This window comes from Pristis pectinata, chromosome 6 (assembly GCF_009764475.1).
Source record: "Pristis pectinata isolate sPriPec2 chromosome 6, sPriPec2.1.pri, whole genome shotgun sequence".
In the NCBI taxonomy this organism is placed as follows: Eukaryota; Metazoa; Chordata; class Chondrichthyes; order Rhinopristiformes; family Pristidae; genus Pristis; species Pristis pectinata.
The window spans coordinates 99,048,417-99,072,105 of record NC_067410.1 but is presented as its reverse complement, the minus strand read 5'-3'; the positions used below and the strand labels follow the sequence as shown (position 1 = coordinate 99,072,105).

The window sequence follows — 23,689 nt, the reverse complement described above, 5'->3', positions numbered from 1 at the left end:
GAACCAAATTTCATTATTTGGTTTATAGAGGAATAATTTCAAAGGTTTGTTTCAAAATCATGAACAGTTTTTTCTCATGTCCCTGGACACGTTGTGCAATTCTGCATAAGCTGGAAAAGAATTAGTACATAGTTCTGAACTGATGTAGTCATTGTCAATATTTATCTGGTGTGCCTCACTCTCTGTCGTTCTGCCAATCTCTAAATCCAATCCTACTTCTCGCAAATCATGGATCACCATTTCCCATGATGCTAACATCTCCTCATTTTTCTTGCTGACTGTTTATTTCTCTTCTCCCTGTTATATCTCAGATCTCATATAATGTTTCTGCGTTCCTCTCTGCCCCCTTCCTCCCACTAATTTTAAGGTAAAAGGAAAGACAGGAGGACTTGACACAAAGGAGTGCATTTGAAATCTGATCAGCGAGTTATGGTTGAGTGTGTATCTATCCCCTCTTTGTGGAAAATTAAACTAATGTAGATGCCTAAAATTGGAATAAAATAGAAATGCTGGGTCAGGGAGCTCCATTGGAGAAAGGAAAAGAGTTAATCTTCCAGGTCGATGACCTTCCATCAGAAGTCTACAGAAGCAAGATGACCCACCTTATGTATCTCAATTACTTCAAAGATGGAGGCCAAGGAGAAAGAAGGAATCCCAAACTGAGTGGGCAGATTTATCAACAGGACAGTTTGAAACCCTGTGTGATGGAGCTGTTCCACAATAGGTATGCAGCCATTTCACTGCAAGAGATCTTGGGGCAATAGGGAGAGATGTGCAGTGGTGTAGCAAGAGGATGTGATAGCATAGTGGTTAAATTACTGGATTAACACCTAGAGTAGAGAGTTCAACTGCTTCTGGGCAATTTAAATAAGCATTGAATTAAAAGCTTGTATTAGTAAAGGTATGCATTAAACTTCTAGATTATGGTAGAAGCACATGCAGTTTATGAATGCCCTTTAGAAAAAGAAATAAAATGTGACTCTAGATTCATAATGGCGTTGATTCTTCACTGCCCTCTGAAGTGGCCCAACAGGCTATTGAGGTTAGGGCCATGTGGTGATGTTCAGAACACTGGTAAGGACATGTGCAATTTTTTCTGTAATGGAATATAAATACACAAACTGGTCTAAGAGGGTTTCATTCAACTTGTGCTCCCAGCTAATTCTGGCATTCTGTGTTTCTGTTGGTTATTTCATCTGTTTCTCCAGACTGCCTTCAATGCTCTGTAAAGACCAATTCTGTGAGTGCTGGTTGTGTTGTGCTGTTTTAGCCACTGGATTATTATTTCTGTATGAGCTATCCATGCAATTCTACATAACAATGAATGTTGGAATTTTAGTGATACAGCACAGAAGGAGACCACGTGGTCCGTGAAGCCCATGTTGACATATTGCTCTCAGTCCTCTGCCCTTTCTCTGTGCCCTTGTGGGGGAAAAAAAAGTTAGTCTTGTTCATGATACAATTGCCTTTGGCAAATCAGTTTGCCAATACATCTAGAATGCACTGCCTGGAAGGATGAGGAAAGCAGATTCATAATTTTTAAATGGGAATTTGATAAATACAGGAAGGAAAATTGTATACAGCTCTTGGTAAAATCTAAGGACAATTAGATAACTCTTTCACTGGGCTGGCACGGGCATGATGGGCTGAATGTCCTTGCATGCTGAGCTGAATAATATCCTTTGGAAACAAGTAAATATATATGGGAGCAGACAAGTCAGTGAATTGAGTTTTGAGACCTTTTGTATGCTACACTTTTTGGAGCTGTTACTATTTGCTTATCAGTTCCTGTGAGATATGGCTAGATGTACCCCTATCTCAGTGAATTAAGCAATGCCTAGACAAAGAGTATCTCTAGTAATTAAAACTCAATTGGCCAGAAGATCAACATGGAACTGGAAGGAAACTACATCTTAGACCTTCTTTAATATTGGGTGCAAAACTATATTTTTATTTTTCCTGTTTGCTTATTCTGCTGCCTTCAAGTTAAATGAGACCCATGAAATGGAGCCAAACAGTAGACAATGCAGCACCTATACTGTAACTTCACCATCATCAAATATTGGTTCAAATTTGAAACCAGCCATTTGCCCAGAGAAGAAAACCAAAATTCAAGAAATGAACTTACAATGGTTAGGAAAATGTTGCAAATATCAGTTGATGAGGAAATTTGCAAATCTAAAAACACGTACAGTCTGCCTGAATTTGTAAAGGTTACTGAGTTCTTGACAAAGGTCCTCACCCAAAAATGTCAACTGTCTTTCCTCCTCAAATGCTCCCAATTCCACTGAACATTCTAACATTTTCTTTGAATATTGTTTTGAGATTATGGCTGGGTAATTTTGTAAAATGGGTTGGTGGGGCTATAAAATATATGGAATACTAACTCCTTAAACCAAGACATACACTTGTGGCTATAAATCTCTGCTTTTCACTATGTCCTGCTTTTCTGAAAGACACAGAAATAAATAGAAATTATAGTTATGACAGTTTTGCTCACTTTTAACCCTCCATGTCAGTTAGCAGTTCTAAACACGTTAACACAGTGTTCACCTGTCTCATTGCTTCTGTTGGTTGATAAACTTATCCGCTCATCTTTGATGTCGATGTCATTTTTGCCTCGTCTCTAAGTATGGAAGTGAATTCCACAGCCTGTATGTTGATGTTTGTTCCAAATCTTTGCAAAGCCCCTCAATGACTGAAAGCATTCTCCATCCTTCAGTAATTTTAAATGCTTCCATCATATAGCTCTGTAATCCACTGTTTCTTTGCATTTGATTTCCTCATACTGGGCAACAATGCAGTAAATCTGGGCAACAATGCAGTAAATCTGCATAGGGCCTTGTTATCTTTCCAGAATGTGAAAACTAATGCTGCATGTAGTACTTCATAACTGAGGTCTGAGTAAGGTTCTGTAAAAGCTTGACAAAGTTGACTTGTTTAGGTGTGTCATTTTAATCGGTAGATTAAGACCTGATTAATTTTGTTTCCAGCTACTTATTTTGGAATGTTTTGTACAAAGAGCCAAAAATTGTAATGAATACCCAGTGTACAAACAGAACTAGAGACAACAATTGTAATACAGATTCCAGGAAAAACATAGCCATGGTTCAGCAAACATAGGTTTGTAACAGATGGACAACAGATTAAAGATCCTAACCGTTCACAGTAACATAGGGATTGTGCTCAGCAAGTTGCTGAGCTATGCATTCCAAGAAGTCCTTGTATTCAACCCCTGAGCTGTGCTGAATTAGTTGATCCACTTTCAAGATTCCACATTTGATGTCCCTGGTCGAAGACTGAAAAATCAAGCAATGTTTTGCAGAGAAACGTCCCCTAAGGAGATTATCAGCATCCGGAAAATTAAATATAATTTTAGTGGCATAATGGTTCCAGAATTAAGATTAATTTGGGGCAGCGGCTGGAGAATGGTCCCCTTCTGCTGCAGTTGGCACAGAGCACTGAAAGTTGGAATGGGGCCAATGCCCAGAGACCATTCAGACTTCCATGGAGAAATCTTGGAGGAAGGTGGGTTAGAAATCGAAGATGAATAACATTAAGGGAGTGTGCAAAGCTGAAGGACCTGGCCCTAATATTGGGTTCCGTAAACTTCCACCTCTAAAAGGGCCTGCCATTTCACAAGAATCTTGAATAAGTTAGATTATGAGCATGCTCCATGAAGAAAACCCTATCCTTTCCCTTTAAGTCCCTTTAAGATAGAGAGTGTGTGTGTATGTGTGTGTGGGGCGTGCTTACGTCAATAGAAGATAAAGGACGTAATGACGTTGTTGAAGAGGTCAGAAGAAGAAGAAGAGAGAGAGAGAAGGGAGAGAGACACCAGCCTGCTTGTTTTTCTCTATCGATGGATGAGAAACAATAACTGTGTTTACCACTGAAATCCATGTATGGAAAAGTTGGAAGTAATCCGGTGGAGTTCACTTTGTTGCTGACCTGTAGAAGGAAACAGGTATTTGTATGTGGACGACCACGGTTCGGATGCTTTTCGGGGTGAGGAAGTCACTACCGAGTAAACACTGAAGTGTCGTTTGGGTTCCATCGTGGAACATTTGGATTTCGTATGTACTCTCTCTATGTTTTTCTACATCTACATCTTATCTTCAGACAACGGTGGTTGTTGAAGAAGCCCTTGCTCATGTTTCACCTTATGGCTTGCGGAACTGAACTTTAAGAACCATTCAGGAACTGGGAGTTTTGGACTTTGTCACACACACACACACGAAGAGTTTAGTTTTGGGGTTAACGTTCGAGGTTTAACATTCTTGAATTCTAACATACTAACATTTTTACTTTTATTTTACGTATTATCATAAGTAGTGATTAATAAAATAGTTTTTAACACTGAATCATGCTCAGTGTGTTTCTTTTGTTGCTGGTTTGTGACAAAATTGGGGGCTCGTCCGGGATAGTTCCCAAGGTTAACGAGTGTCGTCTGGGATTGTACCCCAGATTGACGAGATTTGTTCGAGATTCAATCCAAAGATTTTTGAGGGAGGTCTGATAAATTCTTTTTAATTGGCTTGTGTGTGTGGAAACCAGCAGCAATGGATATTAAGGCATTTTTGGAGTCACCAACCCAAAAGGGATTGGAGGTGGCGAAAAAGGATGATTTGATAAAGATTGCTACCAGGCTAAACCTTACAGAAGTAAAGCAGTCTATGAGAAAGGCAGATATTCAGAGATTGATAGCTGGGCATTATGTGGAAAAGAAGGTGTTTGAGAAGGAAGTGTTAAAACAGTTTCCTGGCAGTGAAATAGCAATTTCTGAGGCACAGGTGCAGCTGGCAAAGATAGAAGCTGAACGAGAGCAAACCCAGTTAAAGATAGAGGCCGAACAAAAGCTAACTCAGATGAAGATAGAGGCTGATCTAGCAATGAAGCAGGCTGGTGTCTCTCTCCCTTCTCTCTCTCTCTTCTTCTTCTTCTGACCTCTTCAACAACGTCATTACGTCCTTTATCTTCTATTGACGTAAGCACGCCCCACACACACATACACACACACTCTCTATCTTAAAGGGACTTTCACTGAGTCCGTAACACCAGAGACCATTCAGACTTCCATGGAGAAATCTTGGAGGAAGGTGGGTTAGAAATCGAAGATGAATAACATTAAGGGAGTGTGCAAAGCTGAAGGACCTGGCCCTAATATTGGGTTCCGTAAACTTCCACCTCTAAAAGGGCCTGCCATTTCACAAGAATCTTGAATAAGTTAGATTATGAGCATGCTCCATGAAGAAAACCCTATCCTTTCCTCTCAATTTTCACAAAGAAAGAGCTTGAGTTTACCCTATCATGTCCTCGAGATGATCTAAAGCATTTCACCACCAATAAAGTGGGCAGGCAGTAACAGGCTGCTGAACGTAGGACCTGAAAAGCCAGTGCCATTGCACAATAAGAGGCCTATATGTTTAAATGGTTTGCTTAAAGAGATGCTTGCTTTCTTTTAATTTACTTGTTCATTCAAACATTCTAATGTAAAGGAAAGAAAGGAGAAAGAATCATCAATATGATAAGTGGATGAGTGTTTTGTAGTTCAAGCATGCAGTGTTATTGTGCAGTATAACTCAAACTTCCCTTCTGTGTACATTGTTCATTGAATACTTGGTTATGTAGCTTTGGAAGAGGGTGACAGTAAACCAGGAGTAAAAGTTCTCAATTTAGGTAAAACCAATATCTGATTTGCAGGAGTAAGGCTGTGTAGCTCCTTGAGCTTGTGCTCCCATTTATTAAAAATGACCTAAAGTAGACTGGAATAATCTTCCTGAACCTCAGCGCCAGAGCTGTGGGAGGCATTCAGCAATGAGATAGTGGAGGTTCAGGAAAATATGATCTCACTATGAAGATAGATGGGACCGCTGAATCTGGATCGGTGTGGATGTTAAAGTGCAGACACATTAGGGTAAAGGAAAGAAGTTTGTGTTGGGTACCAGACGCTCAATACTGCAGAAAGGGTAATGAAGTTTAGAAAGTACAGAGGTGGAATTCAAAAGGAAATTGGAAAAGTAGAGAGGGTCCATGAAAAAGTGTTCACAGGTGAAGTCATGGAAGGCCAAGATGTTTTTATAGCTACGTGAAGAGTAATAGGACAGCAAAGAGTAGCAAACATTAGAGACCAACAAGGTAATTTGTGTCTGGAATTGGTAGATTTGAGTATGGATTAGATAAGTACTTTTCAGCTATCTTCACAGAGGAGTGCAAAAACCCAAATTCTGTGGTTTAGGAAGATGACTATGAAAATAATGGATTGGATAAAGCAAGCAAAAGGATACAGAAAGCACTTCTGGCATCATTAAAAGTAGAAGAATTGCCAGGATTGGATAAATATATCCCAGACAGTTAAAAGCAGCAAGGAAGGAGTTGCTGACCATCATTTTCCAATCTTTTTTGGTTATAGATATGATGCCAAAAGACTGGAAGGCTTTTAATATGGTCTCGTTATTTAAAAGGAGAGGAAGGGATAGACTGAGTAATTGCAGACCAATCAGCCTGACATGAATCCTGAGTAGGTTATTGGGGGTATTCTATGGGATGGTATTAATTAACTTAAAAAGTCACAGACTAATCAAGAGGTGTCAGCATGAATTTATTAAAGGAAAATAGTGTTCAACTAACTTGACTGAATTTTCTGTGGAAATAACAAGGTTGCTAAGAGAAGTGCATTTGATGTTATCTCTTTAGATTTTAACAAGGCAATTGACCAAGTCTCTCATGGCATTTTCATCCAAAAAGTAAATGTTCTTGGGATCCAGAGGAAAGTGGCAACCTAGATCCAGAAGCAAAACACTGAAATAAAAACAAAGAACTCTGGAAATACTCACCTAGGTGGAGGAGCGTCTGTGAAGAGAAAAATTTCAGGTGACAACCCTTGAGCAGAATTTTAAATTCAAAATTGTTGAGATACTGAGAAGTATAAACAGCGCAAAGAGCTTGGAGTTCATGCTGCAAGCAAGTGGAGCAGGTGGATAGGATGGTTAAGAGGCTTGCTGGATACTTGCCACTTTTGGCCAAGGAATTAAATGTAAGAGCAGGGTAGTCATGCTAGAATTGTATAGAATAGTAGTAATGCTGCAGCTGGAGTATTGATACTGATTTGGTCTCCACATTACAACAAGTGTATTAGTGATAGAGAGAGTTCAGCAGAAATTTACAAGAAAACTGTCAGAGAGACACAGGAGGCTGCAGCTGCTGGAACCTGGAGCAACAAACAACCTGCTGGAGGAACTCAGTGGGTCGAGCAGCATCTGTGGGAGGAAAGAAGTTGTTGATGTTTCGGGTGGAAACCCTGCTTCAGGGTTGGAGAAGTTTAATTGAAGAGATATTGTTAAACTGAGATTTTGTTTTGGACCAGAGGAAGCTGAGGGGAGATTTACTTGCCTGAAGGGAGATAAAATGATTTATCAATCATAGGGAAATTATTTTTCATTCAAAGGGTAAGGGAGGGAATGGTTTCGAACTTGCTGTCTAAAAATAGCAGAAAGCTGCTTTTTTTATATAAAGGCACATGGATATACACCAAAGGCAAGGACAAAGAGCTGAGAAGTGGGATGAGTGTAAATAGTTCTGGGTAACATAAACACAGTGGGCTGAATAGCCGCCTTTGTTGTGGGCATTACCATGATGTAAATGGAAACCATGTAGTTTGAAATGCAGAGTTCGCTCAGATTTGCTTTTGAAGCCATCCCTTTACTTCCCTGGACCTTGAATTCTTCATCTGTGTCTTTTACACTGTATTCCTGTCTCGAAAATTATGCTCGTAGTTTTGGAAATTATCAGAGGGTAGTCTGTGATAGGCTTTCCCATGGGGCCATCAGCCTCTGTCAGTTTACAAGTCCGAGATTGTAAATTTCAGCTTGGCTGTTGGTACGATGCCCCAGTGCACTGAGGGGTGGAAAATCTGCACTAAAACTCAGTTGTTAGTCAAAGATGTGTATTTCTGAGACTTGGGAGCAAATGCCTCCTCAGCGTTGAAGGACTGAATTGTGTGGGAAGTAAATTTGTTTTTGAATTGAGAGTGAAATTGCAGATTTCTGTGTTATTCATTTGAAATGATTTCATGCATTTTTTTTTAAGGAAAGGGAGCAATTGGCCTGGAGACCATCCAGAAAGTGAGCTATGCAAGTATTAGTTATGCTTGCATACAGCATTTAAATTACTCTCCAGAGTCTGAAGCAGTCTTATCCACTTTATCCAGCATTCTCTTCATGAATCTGTAAGGGATGAGCCTGTCCTGTCTATTCAAGATATTTCAAAGAATTGCAGCTCTCTTTCTGCAGCTGTCTTGTTGGTCGACTTGGCCCAAGGCATCGTATTCTGCCCTTGAACAATGGGCTAACCAGTGAAGTATATTGGAAACATATAAAGTAGGAAGAACTGGAAAGAACAAGTCAAAGGGATTGATTTGAAATCTCTAAGAGGTCTTTCTGCCAGTTGTTGATCTTTGTCAGTTCCTGGGTATGCTGGTGCTAAGCAGCTTCAGAATTTTCTTGGGACAGAGGAGGTGTGTAAGGTTCCTTGCCATCACTGAAATGAGAACCAGAATGTCCCAACTTGAATAAAGCCTGTGGCATCCAAGGCTTACTTGGAATGCTTAGGCATGTGTTGCAAGCTTTAATTTGCACCAAGTGCAATATTTAAGAACAAAGACTGAGCTGTCATTGTGTGGTGGAGGTGGTAGAGCCTACACGAGCCTTGTAATTGGAGCATTTGATGGGATGGGCAGTGTTGGTGGAATGTCTTTGTGCAAGAGTCTTGACGACATTGGTTGAAGCACTGTGGCTAGTTAATGCCGGACTAGTATTTCTGGAGCTTCAAGCTGGCTGGCACAATGCATTTAGTCGTTGCACTATGAATCTTTGATAGAGACGAGGGGGCAAGTGTTGATGGATTTTCATCCCTAAAAGTTATAGTTCAGTTGACAAATTGACTAGATGAACTGTGAAGTAAATATGCAACACTAATGTTATCCAAGCACAAACTGGAGGAACAGCACCTCATTTTCCATCTTGGAACCTTGCAGCCTAACGGCATGAACATTGAATTCTCCCACTTCAGGTAATGCCCGCCTCCACCTTCCTCACAACCCCCCCCCCTCCCCCCACCATGGTTCTTCTCTTCCTCCCTTTCCAAGCCTTTGTTTTCCCTTTCTCTTCTTACCTTTGGCCCATCCCCCAGTGGATCTGCTCTCCCCTCCTCCCTCAGTCCTGCCTATAACTATCTCTTATCTATCACCACCTTGTGCCCATCCCACCTCCCCTCTTTTGTCCACCTATCACTGGTCTGCTTTTCCCTCCTATATATTGGGCTTCCTCTTTTCTTATCTTCAGTCCTGACCTGAGACGTTGACCACTTGCTTTTCTCCACGGATGCTGCCTGGCCTGCTGAGTTCCTCCAGCATCGTTGTGTTTTTCATCTAGATTCCAGCATTTGCAGTCCTTTGTTTCTCCACTAACGTTATCCAACTCGTATTGAAAACATATACTTCAAAACTAAATGCAGCATTGGACTTGGACACATTAGCTTAAGGAACATAAAATGTCATTACTTGCAGTGGCATGCCTGAATACATTTATGTATTGTCAACAAGAAAGTCTAGTTTGGGTCTCCACCCAGTCACAGACATTCCCTTTGTTCACTCCACCCCTGCCCCTTCTCCACAGCTTCAAACAGCTTTGACTTCAAAGTTTTCCCAGTTCTGATGAGAGATCATCAACCTGCAACATTGACTGCTTCTCTCTCCAGTAATGCTGCCCGGCCTGCTGAGTATTTCCAGAGATTTCCATTTTATTCGAAAACATTATTTTTAAAGTGTTTTTTGCAGATCTTGCTTTTGCTAGCTCTGGATAGGGATCCAAATGTAAATTATACTCTTGAAATACTTACATATATTCTGACAGGTTGTTTATTGGGATGCTGATGGTAATGCACTGTAGAAACGGTCTGTAGCCTATAGAAATTAAGCTGCTAAGTTAGAGTACAGGTCAGGTGAAATGCGCTGTCTTTGCATACCACACTTTATTAAAAGTTGCAATTACAGGCTCCCCCCAGGTAATGAACAGATTCCATTTTTATAGATGTCCTTAAGTTGATTTCGTCTATAAATTTGAAAATACACAAAAATCACTCAATATGGTAACCACACCTCCACGGCATTGTAAGGAATGGCAACAAAAACATCTATGACTGATAGGAAAGAATAATTACTAAAAGTGGGGAGAGAGAGAGAGGGGGAGAGAGAGGGGGAGAGAGAGAGAGAGAGAGAGAGAGAGAGAAAACTAGTTCTGCCATTCGTAGGTGCATGTGTTGGACTTTTGAATTTAATAATCGTATGGGAGCTTGTGTGTATGTAGGGATGTCCAGGAGTCGGGTGTTTGTGACTTGGGGACAGCCTGTATCCCACAATTTCCATGACGGTTCCAGAATTGTTGTGCATCCTTGTCATGGTTTAGATTTGTGGCTACAGCCAACCACAAAGTTATTGGGCAGGGAGAGGTTTTGGTATTGGTTTATTATTGTCACTTTTACTGAGGTACAGTGAAAAACTTGGCTTTGCATATTGTTCGTACAGATCAATTCATTACACAGTGCATTGAGGTAGTACAGGGTAAAAACAATCATAGAATACAGAGTAAAATGTCACAGCTACAGGGAAGTGCATTGCAGGTAGACAATAAGGTGCAAGGTCAAACAAGTCCATCTCGTCGTATAAAGACGTTTAATAGTCTTATCACCTTGGGATAGAAGCTGTCCTTGAGCCTGGTGGTATGTGCCCTCAGGCTCCTGTATCTTCTGCCCGATGGGAGAGGAGAGAGTGACCTGGGTGGGTGGGGTCTTTGATTAAGCTGGCTGCTTCACCAAGGCAGCGAGAGGTATAGACAGAGTCCATGGAGGTGGGATGTAGACTGCTGAAGTGAACTCCTGTGGCAGGTAGTATGGTCAACACTTCACCCTGGAATATCTAATAGTTGCTGAGGTGCCACTCGGGAGTGGCAAGGGTCGTACAGCATGAGGTTGCTGTCCTTTCTCAGGAGGACAGCACTAGTACCTTTATCCCTTGCCATCCTGCAAATGCCTTGTTATCTGTCACAGATACCTGTGCGGTGATGTGGCTGTTCGTGCCTAGACTTTCCAGGTAAAGGGCAGTTCAAAGTCATTCTCCACTAAAAATCAGCAGTCTCTCCCCAGCCTTTCTAAACCAAATCTATAAGTAATTTTGTGGTGGCGTTTTTCTGTTAGACACAAGCAGATGCAGTGATGGTTAATGATAGGGTGTGGGATTCTCACTGAATAGGCGGCTGATGTTGCAGTTCCTGATATCACACAAATAAAAACTTGGTCCGGACAGGAAGGGTCTGAATGGATTAATCCTCCCTCCTTCTTACCCTTCTTCCTCTTGCTGTTCAGCTGTTTGCTTGCTGAAAGCTGTCCCCTTAGTTGAGGTTGCTCAATTGTGTACAACCCATACACACAAGCATTGCCTTGTTGAACCAACCCTTTTACTGCCTTGACTGCTTTAGAGGAGGTGGTGACGTGTCCTTTCTTCTGCTGACTGAGAGAGTGTTAGTTGAGTGTTGAGCTCCAAAGTGACAACATTGATGCTGATTGACATCACAACCTACCTGCTCTGTCTGTAACCTGGCACACCGCACAACCCTTGCATTCTCAAGTACTCAAGATACAAATGCTATTTGCTCCAGTTTTTAGATTAGGGATGTTCTGCCAAACTGCAGAATGGAGCTGAAGTCTGGAATTTATCCTGAAGATAAGTTGGGCATATAGGGCAAACACCAGTAGGTTCTGCAGAAACAGCCTGACAGGAGACCACGTGCTGACATAGTTGCTGACTTGTAGAATTGTTTCCAGTTGTTATTAAAACATTCTGCTCTGTGTAGAGAGTTCTGTCTGGAAGTGATTGAAGACCCTGTGTTCTGGTGCTTGAGTGGTCTTCATCTGCCCTTCTATTTGCATTTGGATTCCTGTATGAAGTTCAGCTGGAAGTGTCATTCTCTAAACTCCAGGTTTTGACAGGCGGGGGGGGGGGGGGGGCATGGAAGGAATATTTATCTCCACTGTACAAAAATAAAATCCTGCGGATGGTGGAAATGTGGAATTATTTATCCTTCCTCATTGGAGCAAAGCCTGGTTTGGTCACTTTCAGTAAAGCATTGTGTCGAGTCAGCATCTTAAATGTATCATTGGCATGTTTTGGGGAGGTGCTGCTGAGCAGTCCAAAACACCTGCCACAAAGCTTTTTCTCCGGCTAAAAACTGCATTTGTTGCTCCCCAGGCAAAACATATCATAGACAGAATTGGGACAAATTCCTTGAGCAAGTTATGGCAATATTGTCTCAGCAGTCTGAGTTTGTCCTGCATGCTGTCAGCCCACACCAATTAGTACCAGTTGCCATACGTTCAAGGAAAATTTTCATCTTTTCTTTCCCCCACACCCTCTGACTAGCTTTATAAAAATCCACAAAACTTAACTGCTGGTCTGTTCACAAGGAAAGGGAACAAAAAATAAAGCTGGACTCTTTTAAGATGACATTGAAGTGCCTGTAGTCAATCAAAAGAACAAATGATGCAGGGTTTTGACCCGTAACACCACCAATTCCTTTCCCCCAACAGATGCTGCTCAACCCGTTAAGTTCCTCCAGCAGATTGTTGTTGCTCCAGATTCCAGCAGCTGCTGTCTTTTAGAACAAATGAACCAGGCAATGTAGCTAGAGTGTGTGAAAATCAAGAAAACTGCAGCTGCTGGAAATGTAAAATAAAAACAGAAAATGCTGGGGAAGAATCTTCAGCCTGAAACCTTAGCCCAGTTTCTCTTCCTGCAGTTGCAGCCTGACCTGCTGGGTCTTTCTAGCATTTTCTGTTTTTAATTTACCTAGAGTGGGCATCGGGGCTGTGGTTGAAAAATGAACTGTCTTTGGCACTGAGGTATGGTCCTCATCCAAACTAATTTTTATACCCTAGTTAGATCAGCAAGGCAGAACCACTATCTGCCAGAGGCTTTATTTTTTAAAATATATTTTGGTATGTCTATTTAAGCACAATTTGTGTTTTGAAGTATGTTGTGGAATGGTTTGGAAGGAGAATCTTTTTGGACTAAAGTAGATTTGAAATATGGTACTCTAGAAAGCTATTTCATTGAAACTCATGGGCACCAATTCATCTGAGAATTTGTCTTGAGTGTCTTTTTGATTACATAGCAAATATGAAAGCTGATAGACTGACAGATAAACTTGGATGTTTCCAAGGACTGATTTGCTCTTTGTTGAAAAATCTGAACAGGTTTCATGAACCCAGCACCCCCTGCCCTCCAAACAAAAGCGACCTTTTCAGTGGCTGCAAGTGACCGTGTTGGAAACTAATTATTTTCATGAAAATGAATGAGAAACAAGAGTGCCCTACACTGGTGGCAGTAGGAGGTCACCAAGATATTATACACAAACTCCAAAGGACCTTTCAACTGACAACTAAAGCTATTGCATCTGCAGGACCTTTGTTGTTTACATGGTGATGGATGATGGAGAAGGAATTTCTACAATTTTTCTAGAATTTCATTTGCATCTAATTCGTGATGCAAGTTGCTTTGAAAGAGTCTGGTGAAAGAGTCATTCTCAATACATTAGTGGGAACTGTTAGCAAGCTAAGAGGCTTCCATGGGATGCTGAAAAAGCCTTGTATATTAAATTGACATGGTAGCTGAGATGCAGTCACATGTGTTCATAATTTTGGATTCCTTTTAATTTTAAAAACATGAGAAAACACTAGGCCATTCAGCCCCTTACTCAGGAATTCAATAAGATCACAGCTAATCTTTTGAGTCAGTACCACTTCCATGTTCTAACCCCATGACCCTTGATTGCCTTAACATATAAAAATTTGAATTGAGATTTCATTTCTTTTGACAAATATGACAACATGACCTTAGACTGTAGGCTAATGGATTGAACTCCTTGTCTACTGGCTCACAAGACATGTAAGCTTTTTCAGCTTTAAGTGCTGATCTTGAAGATCCAATTTCATGCCTCCTCCGCAAGTAGACGGAAAGGTTTCATGTTTTATTGGGAAAGCGTTGTGAGGCTTCTCAGTCTTCTGAAAAATTGTTGCTTTGTTATCTATGAAATGATTGTGAGCAGAGGTGTGTGTGTGATTGTTCCTGCTGTAATCATTCACAATACATCCAGATTCTAGCATGAAGATGGATGTTTCATTGGTTTTCCATTTGTAAGTCTTTAGGATGAGGCTGGCCATCTTTCTGAGTATGAAGAATACTCACAGTGTGATTTGTGTTTTTTATGTCGAGAAACATGTTTGCTTCATTAGAAAATGACAAGGCCTGTAATCCTGCACAGCAGGCTAGATATCAGAACCTATGAAAGGGTCCAGTCAGCATCAAATTTTACTTGCCTTGGGGGAAGTCTGCCATTTTTTTTTCCCCTTTACATCTTTGGCACCCAAACCATGATAACTCACCCTGGGGTGCAGTTCCATGGACTCTTGGCACCTCACCCTAATGACGCTGTGTAATCCTGGCCACAGCATGCAGCCATAATACTTAAGCATGGAAGGACATGGTAGCCAAGCTAAATCCTGTTCTGACTAGAATCCAGGCATGTACCACTACAACAAGTGTATGGGGAAGATGGATGGGTATGTGGAAGTTGGGAATTTTATTGGAAAATAAACACAAAAATGCAGAAGTCCAGAAGTGCTTTTGCAAATATTCGTGTCTTGCTAATTTCCCTGGTGTTGTTTAACTCAGAACTTGCCAAAAGTCAAACCTAGCATCTTGTCTGTCGCGCTCAGTTGAACAGTACTCTTAAACAAAAGAAATGACCAGTCTTGCTTCGTTCAACAAGAAAGAATTCTCAATCAGAAAGTTTTGTGTTTGGCATCGTTTGTTGGGCAATGTGAAAATTAGATATTATTAGCTCTTAGGACCTGAATGGAATTGGGCTTTTCTGCTCTGTGATATTTATTTGAAAGTTGTATGGCCTGGATGCATGTGCTATTACAGCTAGCAGAAGAACATTTGTAATTCTATTCCAAGCTGCCGGAAAATTGAAAAAAAGTACTTGGGAGTGAGAAGACCATTCAGCCCACAAACCTATTCTGAAATTCATTTAGATTACAGGCGAGCTCAACTTCACCTCCCCTAATTTGCCTTATCAATCTCAATATCAGTGCTTTAACTGTCAAAGAGCAATCTTATTTGCCAGAATATTCTTAATTTTTTTACAAAGTTCCATCCACCCGTTGAGTGAAGTGGTGACTTTATTCTGAAATGGCCTCTGTCTAATTTAAAGATTATGCGATCTTGTTCAGAATATAATCCATAAATTTAATCATTTCACAACTGGTGGCTGTGCTGTCAGCTCCCAAGATCCTAAGGTCTGGAATTCCCTCTATAAACATCTCAGACGCTCCATCCCCCTTTCCTCCTATAAGATACTTTTTAAAGCCTACCTCTTTGACGAAACCTTTGTCCTGATATTTTCTTTCGTGGCACAGCATATAACTTTATTCCTTGCAAACTCTCCTGTTAAGTACCTTGGGATGATTTTGCTGTTCCGAAGGAGCGATATGAACGGCACCTTTGGTCATCTACAAATGGCGGCCTTTCCATCCATTTAACCAAACTCCTTTATCACTTCAGAGAACTTGAACAGATCACCCTTCAACTTCTTACACTAAAGGGGAAATACAGAGCAGATTTATATAGACCATCATTATTTAACCTTTAAATATGCTGCCATTGATGATTTAACCCTTTAAACAATGATATTGTTTCAGTAACTGTATCCTGTATTTCCTCCAAGCCCAATATGTCTTCTTCTGTTGTTGGCTGCCAGTAATTGAATATAGTGTAGCAGATGGGATCTGACCATCTGTGCATTAGGGTTAGGGTTTCTCACTTCTGTATTCTAATTTCCTCAACATAAATGGGTCCATAGCAGGCATTTTGATTCCTTACTGTGCCAGTACATTTGCTTTTAGAATTAGTGGTTAAAGACAGCAGAATCACTTCACCACTCTACTGCCATCAGCCTCTCATCACCATTTAATAAAATATTCTGATCTGTCTTTCTCAAACCCAAAGTGGATGACATTTCATTCAATTACATAACTTGCTGTGTTTGCTTCTATCGTATCATCTATATATTATTAACACTTACGAAATCCCAATTTTCCAATCCTTTCTAAAGACCACATGCACCAGAATATTTATCTCCCAATTCTGACAAGTTTACAGCCTGTACTTGCCGCATTGCAATTAAAGATGTATTCATGCCTCCATTTCATGGGTTATTTCCATGCTATGTACATTGGTATATAGAACTCTGAGATTGACTGCTCTCATTCCATTGGGCTTTTGCTCAAACTGGTTTGCCGTATGGATTTACCTCTGTTTGAAGTAACTCATTAGAAAAACTGAGGCCCCTGTTCTGTTCACCATGTACAAGGCACGGGTTAGGAGTGTGACGGAATGCCCTCTGCTTGCCTGGCTGCATGCAGCTCCAACAGCGGTCAACAAGCTCAACGCCATCCAGGACATAGCAGCCTACTTGATACCTCAGCTACCTACTTAAACACTCTCCCTTCACCACTCCGTGGCTGCAGTGTGCACCATCTGAAAAATGTGGTTATCGACAGGCTGCATTAACAGCAACTGACACCAAACCACCTCCCCAACCCATGACCTCTCCCATCAAAAGAAAGATGAGGCAGTAGGCACTTAAGACCACCAACACCTGCAAGTCACACTCCATCTTATGAAATTTGTTGTCATCTGCTCCTTCATCACTGGGTCTAAATCTTGGAACCCCCTGCCCAACAGAATTGAAGGAGTACCTGCATCGGAAGGGCTGCAGTGGTTCAAAAGGTAGCTCATTGCCACCCTCTCAAGGGCAGGTGGGGTTGGCAGTAATGCTGAGGTATCTGCATCCTGAAAAATAAGTACAGGAAGAGATTACTGCAGAACATACTGCACCAAGCTCCAGACGGAAATCATTCCCTTTATTGCCATTTCCTCTCCTATCTCCTGAGCCTGTTATTAACCCACATCACAGGGTTACATACTGTTTCATTTTACTAATCTCTTGCGTGGGAAGCATTATTAGATGCCTTCTGGATGTCTGTATAGGCACCATTCATTGCCTCTTCTCTCTGCCAGGCTAATAATCTCCTTAAAAATACCGCTAGATTAGTGTTACAAATTCATGCTTGCTTTCTTTGATCATCTCATCCTTGTCTAAATGCTTAGTCACCTCCTGTGATGATAAATGCCAGTAACTTACCCACGTAATCTGTAGTTACCAGATAACTCACCACCAGTCTGACCCCATTTACTAAGGTCATTTCATTCCTCACCCCTTGAAATTTGCCGTTCTTGAAGTTAAAACCCTGTTTTGGCACTGTTCTCTTATTGTCTGATTTTTAACTGATTCTGACTAATTTACTCTTCACTAAATTTAGTTTGGCCTGTTACTCATTACTAAATCCTGCCCTCTCCTTCGGTCATAAGTACCTGACTCAAGAATTTTCCCAGAATACATTGTAGAAATGAATTGCCTTTGTGAATTGGGTGGACCTGCTTTTCCCATTTGGTGAAAATTAAAATCTTTCACAAAAGGTCCATTATTCTTGCAGTATGCTTCCTCAGCCTCTGCATGTACACATCCTCTCATTACAGCATTTATTGGGAAGATCACATTGGATTATGTGATTGTTCCCCACGCACTAAACCCATGGTCATATAACCTTTGCAGCTGTGCTTCTCCAACCACCTCAGGGCCTTGCTGCCATGGCTGTTCTGTAAAGTGGAGCGGGCCACAAGCACCAGCGAGGCCTCGGGCAACACAACCTAAGGTCCTGTCCACGGACCGATTTAATGGAATTCTGGCAGCTTGTCCAGTCCTAAACAATGACATTTTAAAAATAAAAATTTCTAAAATTTTTAAGAAGTCATAAAGTCACTTAAAAATAATTTACTGATTAATTAAAACAAGAAAATCAACTAAACTAAAATACGAAAACAAACCACTTACATTGTTGTATCTTATTAAAGGAAGTCAGTAGCACCATTGATCTGAATGAGGCCACATTGGATATGCTGGCTGTGACTGGCATGAAGTTGAGGTGCCAGATACAAAGTCTATCTGTCTCCTCAGCACGGCCCATTATAGAGTTCCCCTGGATTCAGTGGTGAGGTCAGGAGGTGAGATGCACCTTCTGTGCTGCAGTGTGGACAGCATGGAAGTCCAGAAAGTGTGAATGCTCAGACCTCCACTAGCTGGTGCTCTCTATTGACTTACTAGTGAACACAGTCCAGTCCAATACTAGGTCTGTAGGCAACTCTTCCTGGAGGCTGTATCGTTTGTTTTCCCTTAGCCTTACGATTAGGATTACCTGATCACTCCTGCTCAGATTGTTTATACCTTTGCAATTATGGCTTGTATCATTAGTGGTAGAGCTTCATTTTGAATTTTCTTGTCCTTTCTAAAAATGCTGTAACCTTTGGATATTTAAGTCCCAGTCATGCTCCACTTGTAGTCAGCTCTCCAGAATGGATAGTGGATCTGCAGGAGTTGGCTGTGCAGTCCTTCGACACTGCTCTGTCGTTCAGTAAGATTATGGTTGTTATTCCTTAATTCCATATCTGACAAATTCCTAAATCATTCCCATAAAGCTGAAATTGTGCTTCTAAGCTACTTGTGCTGTTTCTTATCCTATGTGCATTATTGCCATTGACTCAAACTTTTTGACTTGCCCTCTGGATCTTCATTGGAGGTGAAGGAAGTTTAGCCTTTAGAACTGAAATGTTATATTCACCGAGAGGCAGGAACTTTGGATCAGGTTATCCAATGTCACTCTCAATCAAGTAGTTGTATAAGACATTGGTAAAGCCGCGTTTGGAATATTGTGTTCAGTTTTGGTCACCCTGCTGTAGGAAAGATGCCACTAAGCTGGAAAGAGTGCAGGGGCTTTTCTCTTTGGATCGAAGAAAGGTGAGAGGTGACGTGATAGAGGTGTACAAGATGATAAGAGGCATAGGTCGAGTGGACAGCCAGAGACTTTTTCCCAGGGTGAAAGTGGCTAACCTGAGGAGGTATAATTTTAAGGTGATTGGAGGAAGGTATAGGGGGGATGTCAGAGGTAAGTTTTTTTTACACAAAGAGTGGTGGGTGCATTGGAATGCACTTCCGGCAGAGGTTGTGAGGGCAGATACATTAGGGACATTTAAGAGACTCTTAGATAGACACATAAATGATAGAAAAATGGAGGGCTATGTGGGAGGGAAGGGTTAGATTTATCTTAGAGCAGGATAAAATGTCAGCACAACATCGTGAGCTGAAGGGCCTGTACCCTGCTGTAATGTTCTATGTTCTAAAAGATGTACAAGAATGTTGCCAGGACTCGAGGGACTGAGTTATAGAGACAGGTTGAGCTGGTTAGGACTTTATTCATTAGAGCCTAGGAGAATGAGGAGTGATCTTGTCGAGGTGTATAAAATCATGAGGGGCATAGATAGGGTGAATGCACACAGTCTGTTTCCCAGGGTTGGGGAATCAAGAACTAGAGGATATAAGTTTAAGGGGAGAGATATAATAGGAACCTGAGGGGCAACATTTTCAGCCAGAGGGTGGTCAGTATATGGAATGAGCTGCCAGAGGAAGTGGTTGAGGCAGGTACATTAATAACATTTAAAAGGCGTTTGACAGGTACATGGATAGGAAAGGTTTAGAGGGATATGGGCCAAATGCGGGCAAATGGGACTAGGTTACATGGGCATCTTGGTCTGTTTGGACCATTTGGGCTGAAGGGCCAGTTTCTATGCTGTATAACTCTAAGGAACAAACAGGTTGTAGCAGAGTAGAAACCAAAATAAGTCAACGTTATAGCCCAGTTTGCGTTATGACTCAGTCTTTCAAATTAGATGGAAATAAAAGAAATTAAAAGCAAATGATTGAAGAAATCATAAATGAAGTCAAAAAAAGTGCTCAGAGTAAAAATTCCAACATATGATGCCCATTAAGTGTATTTATCAAGGTCATCAAATTAAATCTTTAACATTCAAATTTCCATCTAGAAGTTAATAATGCCTGAAATGTTCTCATTGAGTCATCACATTAACCGGATTGCTTTATGTTATTGCCCACTATACCACCCTCTCATCGGGATGCTCACAATCTGAATCAAAGTTTCTTTGATGATTTTTAAAATATTTACTCCTGGATGTGGCTTCATCGGCAAAGTCTGCATCCATTGTTCATTGATCATTGTTCTTGGGAAAGTGGAAGCAAACTGCTTTCTTAAAGCATTGCAGCTATTGATGCTGGATGGAGTGGGAAAGGAAAGGGAAAGAGGCAATGAGGGTGGATGCTGAGAGGTAGGAAGTGATGGAGGCAGTTAGTGGAGGATTGGACAGAGGCAAGGAGATGGGGGAAGAGGGCTGAGAAGGTGGGTGTGGACAGGAGTGCGTCGTTGTGTGTGGTCAGAGTGCCTCTGTATGCACTGTATGTATTTCGAGAGAAAGTGTGCATACTAACTGTGCAGCAGAGCATAGTCTCTAATCACCATGGACTTCCTTGCCATTGGACCAAGTCATCACCCTGTCATGTCCATGGGATAGCTGGTGTGGAACAACCTCCCTCATCTCAAAAGAATTCATGACAAGCACCTTCCACTCCCCAGAACTGGATTTTTCTCCTTTAAGAGCTGGTGTGAATGATAAAATTGCCTTGACTTCTCCCTGAAATCTCAAGGCGATGATTCTTGTCTGTAGAGATGCCCTGCATTCCTGTGCAATTTGCTGTGTCTGGGCCAGCTGGATTAAATTTCACCAGCCTCGATTGCAAAGAAACTTGTAAATTTAAGGCACACACTTATACTTGCCAATATCTGGCTATTTGTTCTCAATGTGTGAGTTTCACTGCTCGGGTCAATGTTTATTACCTGTCCCGAATTACCTTAGATTTGCTAAGAGTCAACCACATTGGTGGGTCAGGAGTCACAGGTAAGTCAGATCAGTAAGGATGGCAGTTTTCCATTGGTGAGTCAGAAATTACAAACAGACCAAACCTGTAAGATTTCCTTTCAATTAAACTACATATTTAATATAAAGACCACTCTGGTTCACTAATACCTAGATAAAACCAGGTGTTTCATTGATGGCATTACTGAGACCAACTTTTCATTCCAGATTTATTTAATTGTTTGATCACAAATGGTTCACATGTTGGAAGAGAAGGAGTTCAAGCCTTTAAGTGTCATTCACCTCATGCAGGTCTGGTAAGGCTCCTGGTACCGTCCAAAAGACCAAAGCTCTGGTACCCAGTCATGTCTAGCTATCTTCACAGGTCAACAAACAGTTGCATGTGGGCTCAGATGAGATGGGAGACACATCTCATGATACCTCTGAGAGGTTGATATGTGTGCTTTCCCAGTAAGGAATATTTCATTTGTACAGATCTTCACAGTTTAATTGTTGGTTTGGTTGTTTCCAGATAGTATATCCATGGTCGCAGCATCCGTTTCCAACATCGTCTCTCAAACCAAGATCTTACCCAAAACCTTAGGCCTAGCAAACGTGAATGTTGCACCCCAAATGGTGAGTATTGAAGACCCTTCAGTGGTTTCATGACTTTTTCAGTCTACTCACTGTATGCAAACATAGTGTAATATGCTCATATGTTCATCTTCTTTAACCGCATTGTCAGAAAAGAATGTGTTCTACTGTGGTGCAAGATGCTTTGTATTTTCTTCCTTTTGTTTCAAAGGGTAGTACAAAGGGGAAACTAATATATTTGACTCCATAGACAAACGGATGTTGCTAAATATTTTACCATCTGTGATGTTATGGCACTAATGTTCTGTGTATGTGAATCTGAAGGTCTACCTTTTGATCTTGTAATTCCCCACATGATGAGATTTCAACATTTGTTGGAAGTTGCCATATAAAATTCGGATACTTCCCATCCCATTCCGCCCTCCCTGCTTAGCATTAGTTATTTTCTTTGCCAGGACATTAGAAGGATCATGAGAGAGATAATCCATTACCTCTTCATTGCTTTGAAAATTATAATGATCTTTAGTTGTTGTGCTGAGAAGATGGTGGGGAGCAGTCTGCTTCAACCCACTGCAGAGTTTCTGGTGAAGGTACTCCACAGTACTACTTGGTAGGGAGTTCTAGGATTTAGACCCAGCTGCAGTGAAAGAACGGTGCTGTATTTCCAGGTCAAAATGGTGTAAACCATGGAAGGTAGCTTGTAAGCAGTGGTATTCCCATGCCCCTGCTGCTCCTGCCCTAGTTGGCCAAAGTCAGAAGTTGTATGGTGATCTAATTTGGGAAAGTGTTACAGAACTATAACTTTACATGAGGCCAAAGATTGAATTGGGTGAGTTGCTTGAAAGTGAAGAAAATGCAAGTGAGAGGGATCTGGTGTCCCAGAGTCCAGGCAAGGCCAAGATTTTCTTAGATTCATCCACAATTATATTTTGAATGGTGAGCGGCTTATTCACAAGAGAACAATTCACACAGACAAGGACATTACATGATGATTTATTAGCAAATCAGGAAAAGATCCATCGCAAAGATTGTTGAGGTTAGGCCGAACCAGAGTTAGTTATGGGGGATGATGCAGTTCTGATTGTTGCTATGGTGCGGCCGGCTGTGGGTTAGGTGATTGGTATTGTGAATACTCAAAGGGGAGTAGAGAAAAGATGTGAGCTTGTCCAAGGAGGGTTGAACTGGGAACAGTTGAGGAGTGACATTTAAAGGGGATGCAACATGAAAAATACCATATGACGCAGAAAGGAGAGGAGCTGAGACTTCGGTAAATGTAGGTGAAGGTTGGGAGTCTGTTGGGAGGGAGACCTTTGATAACAAAATGAATAACCTGCTAGTATGTTTTTTAAAAAAATTGCACTGAAGTACTGATACTGACAACAGATTTTGCAGGAGGTTGATCTAAAGCAAAAATTCATTTTTTTCACTTATAAAATCAGATTCAGTCACTGTTGTACCCTCCGATTTACAGAGGCACACAATCTCCTGCTGAGGTTACATGGAAATAGTCGTGTGTGATCAACCCTTCCAGTCAAACACAAGAGCAGGAGTGGGCCATCTGGCCTTTCGAGCCTGCTCCACCATTTGTTAAGATCATCTACCCTGCCACCATTTTCCAGCATTAGCTCCATAATCCCTTGATTACTCTAACGTCCAGAAATCCATTGATCTGTGCAGCTATCCAGGATAGACAATTCCAATGGTTCCTCATCCTTCTGAGTGAAGAAATTTCTGCTCATCTGGTATACCCCTTATTCTGAGGTTGAATGTTTTTTGATTGATGTCACTGAAATTCAGGATTTACCCAACAGGTGGCAGCAAAACATCTTTCAGGTATTTACGAACAATTTGTCTTTATGCAACTGATGAGCAATGATTCACTTTGAACTATTTTGACATTTTGGCCACTTCATTATATATGTTTCATATTTTTGTAGAGCATTTTGGAAAGGCTTGGTAATTACCTGGATTTAATTAATTTCTTTAAAGCTTGCATTTAACATTTACCTGAACAATAAATTAATATTTTTAAATTCAAACTGGTAATGAAATTTCCATCAGCATTGGATTGAGAATTGCATGAGGCAGAGTAGTGAGCAG

The 23,689-nt window shown here is 41.1% G+C and overlaps 1 protein-coding gene across 7 annotated transcripts in view; it reads left to right on the top strand.

Annotated features, from left to right (window-relative positions):
- LOC127572100 (transcription factor Dp-2-like) overlaps nucleotides 1–23,689 on the top strand; it is a 166,789-nt gene that overhangs the window by 84,368 nt on the left and 58,732 nt on the right. For 5 of the 7 annotated variants that reach the window (XM_052018982.1, XM_052018980.1, XM_052018979.1 and 2 more), the window contains one exon: nucleotides 21,528–21,631. In XM_052018982.1, the coding sequence (XP_051874942.1) occupies nucleotides 21,528–21,631 (104 nt within the window). Of the gene's footprint in view, nucleotides 1–6,696; nucleotides 6,874–8,825; nucleotides 9,070–21,527; nucleotides 21,632–23,689 lie in introns of those variants that run through there. The other 2 variants (XM_052018983.1, XM_052018986.1) reach the window with 2 other exon arrangements.